The 10,003-nt window shown below is 45.1% G+C and overlaps 1 protein-coding gene across 2 annotated transcripts; it reads left to right on the top strand.

The window, feature by feature from the left end:
- The first annotated feature begins 376 nt into the window (after positions 1-376).
- Positions 377-9,740, top strand: RAPSN (receptor associated protein of the synapse). Of its 2 annotated transcripts, XM_032189258.1 has the most exons (8): positions 377-592; positions 3,029-3,367; positions 4,654-4,812; positions 5,146-5,244; positions 5,342-5,464; positions 8,156-8,209; positions 8,855-9,054; positions 9,668-9,740. In XM_032189258.1, the coding sequence occupies exons 1-8, from the start codon at positions 377-379 to the stop codon at positions 9,738-9,740; spliced, it is 1,263 nt and encodes a 420-aa protein (XP_032045149.1). The 2 variants fall into 2 exon arrangements, with proteins under 2 accessions (XP_032045149.1, XP_032045151.1); XM_032189260.1 differs by lacking the exons at positions 5,342-5,464; positions 8,156-8,209.
- The last annotated feature ends 263 nt before the right edge of the window (positions 9,741-10,003 follow it).

Raw genomic sequence — 10,003 nt, forward strand, 5'->3', positions numbered from 1 at the left:
GCAGGACTGGCAGGCGCAGCTGCAGCCAATGGGGGGGCCCAGCAGTGGCTGCTCAGATTGAGTTTCACTCCCATCGCTTGAGATTATTCTCTTTCTCTCCCTGTTGTGTTTTTCCTCTTTGTTTATGGGATTGGACAGCCGAACGCATTGACGGAGTCTTAACAAGCCAGACGTTTGCCTAATGGATTTGGGATTCTGCCTTCAGTGCTGATCAACCACTTCTTGCCATTGCTTACCATAGCTCCAGCCCCCTTACACGGCTGGGCTTTTATGGCTCAAACCTTTCTGAGCACACAACCCGCCCTCCTGTATTAGGGCATTTTATGTTGTGTTCTCTCTCAGGTACTTCCTTTTTGCTCTCCTTAGAGGTTAGTATATGAGGCTTTTTAATGCATGGGAGATGGGTCAGGACCAGACAAAGCAACAGATAGAAAAAGGACTCCATCTGTACCAGTCTAATCAGACCGAAAAGGCGCTGCAAGTCTGGATGAGGGTTTTGGAGAAGTCTGCGGATCCTGCTGGCAGGTTTCGGGTTTTGGGTTGCCTCATCACTGCTCACGCAGAGATGGGCAGATACAAAGATATGCTGAAGGTAAGGCAAACTGGAGATGAATGCATGCCATTGTGTTGCATCCACTATGGAGAGTGGCTGGAGATCAGAATGTAAAATTAGGGCTTTCATTGTGCATATAGTCAGATGTACCAGCTCCTGGTGCATATTGTGGGCTGCCTCATTCACTGTGTTGACCAATAGCTCCAGCCTACAAGGTACGCAGAGTACTGCTTTCATTGGGTCTGGTCCCTCAGGATTCCCAGATTAATGAGGTTCTACAGACAATCAGGCTTCACAAAAAGGCATGAAAACATGGCCTTTATTTATTTTTTTTACTGTAAAAACTGTTTATAGCACATGCATTAGTGTAAAATGAGATCTCCAAATAGATTATATAGAATAAGTGTCAATCTTGAGGTGTCTGTTATCTTCTTCAACTGCTGTTTAATATCTGACACAGATCTTACACTTTTTTATTGTAACTGTTTGCATGGGGACTGATTAAGAGGGGAATGGGGATGCTTTTTTTTGCTGGGGGATGAAGGGTGATGAGAGATGTTCCAAGAGGGGTCTGACAGGTTGAGGTCAGAGGTGTTCCCTATTGTCAGGATAGCATTGAAGAAAGAAGGACATAGGGCTTGATGAAAGGTTGGCAAAAAGAAGCTGAAGCTTCACTAAAGATCATGAAGATAAAGCTTCTGAATAACTGGACAAAAGGAAGCTGACAAGTGGGATCTGAGAAGTCACAGGATCCACATATAGTAGCAGGCAGTGTTTGGGAGAGTGACTCAGGAATCTAAAGACAAGAGGATGTTGTAACAGTCTTAAGAAACTATCCCAGCCTGAAATAAGGTCTTGTTAAAGGGCTTTGATATTCTTGTCCTGATGGTTTTGGCTTCCTCTTAAGAGACTAATTATTCAATATTTAGCATAAAAAGTGAAGAAGGTGCTCACATCTCATTGAAAAGTGTTTGGTAGCTCTGTTTAGAAGGTGGGGCAGGGGGAATCCTCTTGCTAGTAAACCTGTGCGCATATCAAAGCCTTACCTACAAAGCAGATGCTTAGCATGAAGAAGAAAGAGGGGTATTAATACACTTGGAAAACATTTGAAGAAAAAAAAAAAAATTCTGAGAAGCCGTGTGGGATTAAGTGGTGGCAGAAACAACAGACTGATTAGAGAAGAGAGAATCGAAAAGGTAAGATGTGGCTACCTGAAGAAAACACTGAAGGCTTCACAGAAGCAAGAAACAGGCAAATGAATGGGCCCACGACACTCAAGCTGTAACTTCTTGCCTGAGAAGAGAACAGAAAACAGGATCAGAGTAGGTGAATTCTAGTTCTTCCCAGTGTTAGGAAAGAAAATGGCTTCAGTCAAACTAAGATTTTACACTGCAAATGATCAAAGATAGAGGATGGAGAACTTTAGCAATAAATCATGGGGAGAGGAAATAACAGGAACAAAAGGGGGTCTGTGAATTAAACACATGAGATTAACTGGGATTTAAGAAGAGTTATGATGCTCAATCTCTTGGAGAGAGAAATTACTTCACACCAAGGAACGAGGCTGTGACTATCAGGAAGTAATGAAGAAGTGATACAAAGGTAAGGGAATCCAGGAAAGCATAAGGTAGTGCACATTGCTGGATACACACAGCAGCCTTCCTAAAGCGCTAAGGAGGGGGGTGAACATACATACCCAAGCATAAACAGCTTGATTGTTTTTTATTTTGTGGAATATGTAATATATTCTAGTGGCTTAAATTATCAACTGTTGCCAGTGTGCAAAAGTGAAGCAATTGGTGCCTTTGGGAGTTACCTGTAAATCTAACTGCTATTCTCTAATGTAAACACATGGAGAAAATTGCTAAATATTTACCTTTGCTACAGGCATTAATTCCAGCCAGCAGTGTGCTTGGTTCATCACAAAACATACAAGAGAGTCTCTGCTCAGGAGAGCTTGTGGTCTAAAAGAAAAAGACTTCGAATCATTTGTGAGAACTGTATGCAATGAATCCTGAGGGTTATAGAACAAAAATGATTAATACGACTCAACTGTAATTTGACTGTATAAAACTGATGAATGAAGAAGCTTGCTTAGTTTCTTTGAGTACTTTAATAGCTTAAGCATTCCAGAGAAAGCAGAGTAAATTAAACCAAGTGAAAGAAAAATGAGTTGCATTGTCAGATGTTTTCTGCCTTACCTGCTTCTCTTCAGGGCCATTTAACGTTTTTTTCCACTTATTGCCATTCCAGTTCATCTTGTCCGAGAGGCAGTGTGGAGAGAGGTTTCTTCAGACAGCTCCCATGCCTTGTAAACCTCTGGGTAACTGCTCAATTTATACAGTGCTGCTCAGCCCATGCTGTGCTGCTCAGAGATGAGCCACTTCTCCAGTGCAGGATGCTACTGTGTGGGTCTTTGAGCTGTATTTATTTAAATGATATGCCTTTTATAAACACTGACTTTTCTACTTGAAGTTTGCAGTGGTACAGATTGACACAGCACGGGAGCTGGAAGACCCAGATTACCTTACAGAGGGCTACCTAAACCTGGCTCGCAGCAATGAGAAACTCTGTGAATTCCAGAAAACGATATCTTACTGTAAGACATGCTTGAACATGCAGGGTACCACTGTGAGCCTGCAGCTGAACGGCCAGGTGAGCCTCAGCATGGGCAATGCATTCCTGGGCCTCAGTGTTTTCCAGAAGGCTTTGGAGTGCTTTGAGAAAGCTTTACGCTACGCACACAACAACGATGACAAGATGCTGGAGTGTCGAGTCTGCTGCAGCCTCGGGAACTTCTATGCCCAGATAAAGGTGCAGTAACCTACGGGATGAGAGGATGGCGGGGTGGTGGACTCATTATGGAAAGAATTGGAAATTGTGTGAATTTCAGCTTAGACGTTTGCTACAGAAAGCGAAGCGCTGGGAGAGCATTTCAAGTTAAAACCTCTACTTGGTAAAGTCATCAGTGAGTATTCCCCTTTGTAGTAAGGATGGGAGGATTAGTGGAATGCTTATACAGCACAGCAGAAGCAGCTGTGAATTGAAAAGATCAAACTTAACTTCAAAGAAGATCACATCAGAGGAGGCACTGTGCACACAGGGCTGGCAGCCAGAACTCATGGATTCTCTTTCTAGCTCTACCACTATTGCAGGCAAATAGCTATTTGTATGTACAAAACCAGGCAAGAACTGTGGGTGGGATGATTTACTGGTTCTAACTAATATCACAAACTCAACAAATAGTTTCATAGAAGTCTTGATTTTTTGTCACTAATGGAAGACTCGCCAACTAAAGTGTTGAAAACTCCTTAAACTTCCCTCATAGTACCAAAAATAAAGAGGCAAATATTATACTGTATACTTTTGAGGTATGAAATAAGAAGAGAGAACAGAAACTAAAATGTTGAGGTTGCCTTTGTGCATCTTGGAGAATAAAAAAAAAAAAAAAACTTACCATTTTTGCAGCTTCATATATCTCATTTGAGAATGGTTTAGATATCTTTAATAGTTTTATGTCCTTATTGTAAAATAAGATTTCTTTCTAAAAAGTTTTTAATTCAGAAAGATGCTTAAAGTATTTTTATTAGTTATTGCCAATTTGGTAGGGCTGTGATTTTTTTGTTCCTGTTTCCTGCAATGCTGAATAACCAACCTCTCAGAGATCCTCACTCGCCATATGGAGAACATGAGGGCTCCACGTAGATGCTGAAAGTGGAGCTGATGCACGAGCAGAGAGTTTTCAGCCTTTAGTTATAGAAGATGGGAAATGATTCTGGCAGCGTGAGGCTGATGGTGCAATATATAAAATTCATTTGCTGTGTCGTTTCTCCAGTGTCCTGAACACATGGAGTAATATGAATTCAGCATATGGCAATTCCACCTTCCGCAGTTTGATATCCATGTCAATTTAGAAAACCAGGCGTGTAGAAGAGGACAGGCAGGGGAAGAAAAGCATACAAAAAAAGCAGCTAGCTGTTGCAGCATTAATAAATCAAAAATGGTTGCTTTTTTTTTTCCTTATAATGGTTGCTTTTTTCTCCTTATTTTTTTTCTTTACTTTTGCTGTACCTACTTCTGTCTGCTTGTCTGCCTTGCAGGACTACGAGAAAGCTTTGTTCTTCCCATGTAAAGCAGCAGAGCTGGTGAATGATTACGGGACAGGCTGGAGCTTGAAGTACCGTGCAATGAGCCAGTACCACATGGCAGTGGCCTATCGGAAGCTGGGGCGCTTGGCAGATGCCATGGACTGCTGTGAGGTATAGGGTGCAGGCAGATGCAAAGCATCAGAGGTCTCAGCAAGGGTATTTTGCCTACAGGACAAGACTGAGAGGAAGAAATGCGATGGCATTCACACCTGACTAGATACAGATGTTGCCTCCATGTCTTAGAGTTGTGGTCTCAGTAGCCCTGGGTGCCTCCAAGTTTGGGCCTATGAATGTCCCCTAGTTGGGAGTGTGAATGCAATTGTAGTTTCTTTAAAAAGGTTGTGCCATTTCTCTGGAGCTGACCCTTCAGTGGCTGGAGCACAGCCCAGCCCTGTTCTGAACCAGAAGCAAGCTCTCTTGCTGACTAAAGACTATTTCTTTCAGGAGTCCATGAAGATTGCCCTTCAGCATGGTGACCGGCCTCTGCAAGCGCTGTGTCTGCTGTGCTTTGCTGATATCCATCTCAGTCGCAAAGATGTGCAGGTACAGCTCTTTCCTGCCAGGAAGGACATAGGGGATGGCAAGAGGGTGTAAAAAGCAGGCCAAAGCACAACATGCATTTTCCTCCCTGCTTCTGCAGACGGCCTTTCCTCGGTATGATTCTGCCATGAGCATCATGACAGAGATTGGAAACCGCCTGGGACAGATCCAGGTGCTGCTAGGAGTGGCTAAGTGCTGGATGATCCAGAAGGAGCTGGACAAGGTCAGTTATAAACTTGTTTCTACACAAGTTTTTTAGATGAGATAAGAGCAGTCATTTTCTGAGCTGAATGCCCATCAACGTGCAGTAGAGCTGTTGCTCGTACAGCTGCATTTCTCCGAATGGTCCCTCTCAGTCAGGAATTTGTTGCTAACAGTATGAACATCCATTCTGAGTCAGCCTGGTGTCTTACAGAACTGTCTCATTAGTCAGTCCTGATGACTTTAAACACTACTCTGAGAAACTGTTACTGGGGAAAGGAAGTCTGCTCCTGCCGTTGTAGGCAATCAGCTTATCCTTTTGCTCTGAAATAGATTCCACTGCCTACTTTTTAGCAATATGACTAAGCTCCTTATTGTTAGTGACGATGTTTAGACAGCTCTACAGCTCCACCATGTGCTCTGCAGATAAATGTGTCATCAAATTCCTGGAGGAAATTTGAAGGTATATAAACCATGATGTGAAACAGAAATGAGAGCAGAAAATGAGTTGGGAATAGACAACAGGTCAACACAGTACAAGGAGGTGAAGTTACTTATTTTGAAAATACTGAGGCAGTGTATGTGTCTGAAATACCTGACTGTATTAAATGCTGCAGATTGCACTGCAGGAATGTTAGTGGGCTGCAGAGGGAGATGCTCAAAAGTTGGTCTTGAACGAGTGCTGAACAACCTGCAGAGCCTCTACAGTGACGCATCAAGATCCTGTTTTGGATGTAGATGTGCTGAAGTTACACTCTTACTAGTCGTGAGAGACACAAAGTATACAAAGTAAAATGAAGCATCTCAGAAGGAAAGCAGTATGTGTCTGTCAGAAAAGGCAAGTTCAGGGCGCTGTCAGCATCCAAGTTCCCCATGGTAGTAGGAAGTCAGCGGGGCGAGATACACCTTGCAATGTTAGTAACTAAATGCTACGTTTGCGTTGGAAGAAGAAACCTGTGGACATAAAACTGCCTAGTGTAATCCCTTCCAAGCCTCACATCTCATATGTGTCCTGTGGTACAGGATGCAGAAAGTAGGCCTATAAACAAGTTGAATATTCAGCACTCATCTAACCCCTACATCCCCTGGTCTCACCTTTAGCCATTGCCACCCTCTGCTAGCACAAACAGTTCTCACCTGTGAGCCCCTGATGAGGGCTTTGCAGACAATTCTCACCTGTGAGCCCCTGATGAGGGGTTTGCAGAGCACTGATCTCACCAAACCCGTAAAAGAATGAAATGAAGCTTGGATTCTGCTCCAGGTGTTAGAAGCAAGTCTGCCCTGGTGGTCAGGAACCTTATGCCCATTTGCCCCAAAGGTGACCTCCTCAAATGTTACAGTGGTGAATATTCCCCTCACTCCAAGCCTGTTCCTCAGTTTTACCAGTCCCAGTTTCCATTTTTCATGCTGCTCATCCCAATATGAGAATTAAGTATGGCAATACATGTACTTAACTATTTCCACTTTCAGATTCCCTGCTCTTGTCCCAATCTTCTTTGGCCTCCCAATCTCCTCACTTAGTCCCAGTCTCCTGTCATTGCATGTAGTCAATACTATGCCAATTCCTCCCTTGCCATTGGCACAGCCTGCTTGCCCAAACTCTTGTGCAGTCTTCATTTTCCTGTCGCAGACAAACAGTCCCCTGCACTTCTCAGCACCTCTTCCTCCGCCTCATGTGCTTCACTTTATTTCTTAGTCCCGGTCATTAATTCCAGGTTTTCCATTACACAGTCACTCTGCCTGGGCACAGCTCTCAGTTATGTTCTTGCTGCTGCTCTTCAGTTCCTGCCTCCCTCCTTTGTGAGTTCTTTACCCTAGGTTGTTGCTGCTACCACAGGTCTAATGCCATCTCCGCTGTGTTCTAGGTGTGTTCTTTCATCTCAGCTGGTCCTCATCCCATAGAATAGTGGTGATGCCAAATTATAGGGTGAAAATTTAATAATGTTCCTCATTATCAATATTGTGTCTCAGGGAAGGTCTCTTCTTCCTCTTGGACCTAAAGTAGGTCTTGATAGTTCTAGGAAACAGCGACTGATTATCAGAACAGTGGGGATCACTGTGGCATCTAAGGGAAAGTAGGGACTCAGCTGGTATAACATAACAGCTGCTATGCTAAACGTTTTGCTTCAGACTGAAAAAGAGTGCTAGCAGTACACTCCTACACTGCACCATGTGTAAGTAGGACAAAGCAGATATATGAAGAGCAGGAAAAAAATGGAGGAGCGTGGTATATTGATAGTGCTGATACCTTCTCCTCCCTAAGGTACAGATGAAATTGGAGTTCCCTAAAGATTATTGAGCATTAGGGCAGGATGGGGAAAAGGCTTGCTTTGCTTGTGCTTCATCCCAATCCTGAAGACAGTGTGATTCAGCTTAAATAAGTCTATGTTCTCTCTGCTTATAAACACCAGCCTCTGCCAATGCCATACCCCTTCTTTGTGTGGTTTATGGCTGGAACGGAAATGTAGCTCTGCGATTATTTGTGGTCTTTCAGGGAACCATAAAAGTTTCTTATGGATAAACTTTTTTTTGGGGGGGTATATCTGTCAGGCAGCCATCTTATGTCTCCTGAGTTGCAGGAATGCTTGTTTATCCAAATTCTACTCTGTACCTCTTTACCTCTTTCTTTTATTAACTCCCAGCAGGGTATTTATAGAAGTCTGTTTCTGTTATATCAGACTGAGAACTGATGATGTGTGCTCTCTGTTCACAGGCTCTGGAAAGCATTGAAAAGGGGCAGGAGCTGGCAGAGGGACTAGGGAACAAGGTAGGATACTGCAGCTTCTCTTCAGCACTATCTGTAGTCTTCTGTCAAGCAATTTAAGAAGCCTAGAGTTCATGTATCCACACTTGTTATTGCTTATTAAGGTCTCCATATTAATGATTAAGCATCATTAATTCATGATTAAGCATCATTAATTGATGCTTGACTTGTTTTGTTAAGTGTTTAGTTGTGGGCATTAGCACAGATGATCATCAATGTGCAAGTCTGTAAAGCGAGGGAGGAATCACAGTGGGAAGCAGTAAAAATGCAGTGTGAAACAACCATAGAGCTGGAGGATTAGAGTTCACTTCTTGGAAAATATTGTTGGCTGAGCAAGAGCTGAACAGCATGCTGGTTGGAGGCAGAGGAAAATGAAATGCAGCATATGTCATGCATAGTTTAGGAACACCATCTTGAAAAAGCTGCAGAGTGCCTCAAACCTGCTCTCCCCTTTTGTGATGCAAGGGTACGGTTAATATTAGGAAGTGCTGAGAGACCAAATGTCCTTCTGACTGACCCTGTCCCTTGGACAACCTGCTGTGCTGTTTTTTTCTAGCTGGACAACGGGGCTGGAGTAGTCTCCTGTCCCTCTGCTACTGTTCTGTCTTCGTCTTGGTCACTTTTCTTGTTTCTGCCCTTCATGCGCAGCTTGGCCTGCTGAAGCTCCACTGCCTGTGTGAAAGGATCTATCGCACAAAGGGGCAGCAGCGAGAATTGCGTGACCATGTAGTGAAGTTCCATGAATGCGTGGAGGAGATGGAGCTGTACTGCGGCATGTGCGGAGAGTCGATTGGGGAGAAGAACAACCAGCTCCAGGCCCTACCGTGCTCCCACTTCTTCCACTTGAAGTAATGAGCTGGAAGTACTACACATCCCTGCCATGACATTAGTCAGGGGCTAAGTGTCAGAGTAGGACACTTCTATCTATGTTATTCCTCAGGCTTTGTCATGCGTAACCGTGTCCCACAGCATCCCATTGAGTATCAGGGCCTTAAAGGATGAGATTTAGCCCTAATGTCCATCCCACTTCCATCCTCTAAATGATTGTTCATGCACATCCTTGCCTTGTAGGCAATTTCCAGATTATTCCACTTAATTCCTCCTGGGCAATTCACTTTGGGGCAGTTTGTCTTTTTGCCCTAAGTAGATAAAATCTACCTTTTAGCTAGATTTTGTATGGAGCTGTATAAGGCATTCAGCCTGTTACTGTGCCGGTACCACCCAAGGACCATTAGCTGTGCATACTTTTATTTTTAGACCTATAAGATGTGACAGAAAGTTGGTTCTTAACATCACCTATTTAAGAATACACCAAGGATCACCCCAGAGGCTTGGCAGCGGGCTCTGCCGTCCCCAGCAGCCCAGGAAAGCAGAGTTGCCCCCCGGGGCGGGGTGGGGAAGGGGTCGGGGCTCTGCCCTGTCCCCTCACCCGCCCGCTGCCAGCCGCCCCTTGCCTTGCAGGTGCCTGCAGACCAACGGGACCCGCGGCTGCCCCAACTGCCGCCGCCTCTCGGTGAAGCCGGGATACGTCTGAGCGCCCCCGGGGTCCCCCCTCAGCCTCTCCGCGCTCTGTGTGTATCGCAATAAAGCCGCACCACCGCCAGCCGCCCGCTGCCGCCCGCGGGGGGACGGGGAAGGGACCGGGACCGGGGAGGGGACCGTGAGGGGACCGGGGAGGGGCAGCGCGGGGCCGGCTCCGCCCCGAGATGGCGGCGGGGCCATCACGCAGCACTTTTGGGACCGCGCCGCCCCCGCCCGCAGATTCGCCACGGCCGGGCGCGCTGCGGGCCGCGGGGG

The sequence above is a fragment of the Aythya fuligula genome, chromosome 5, assembly GCF_009819795.1.
Source record: "Aythya fuligula isolate bAytFul2 chromosome 5, bAytFul2.pri, whole genome shotgun sequence".
Lineage (NCBI taxonomy): Eukaryota > Metazoa > Chordata > Aves > Anseriformes > Anatidae > Aythya > Aythya fuligula.

Coding starts and splice junctions, on each gene's coding strand:
- RAPSN (XM_032189258.1), top strand. CDS start 377: ATGAGGCTTTTTAATGCATGGGAGATGGGTCAGGACCAGACAAAGCAA. Junction 5,465..8,155: donor TCCAGAAGGAGCTGGACAAG/GTCAGTTATAAA, acceptor CTCTGTTCACAG/GCTCTGGAAAGCATTGAAAA. Junction 9,055..9,667: donor TCCCACTTCTTCCACTTGAA/GTAATGAGCTGG, acceptor CTTGCCTTGCAG/GTGCCTGCAGACCAACGGGA.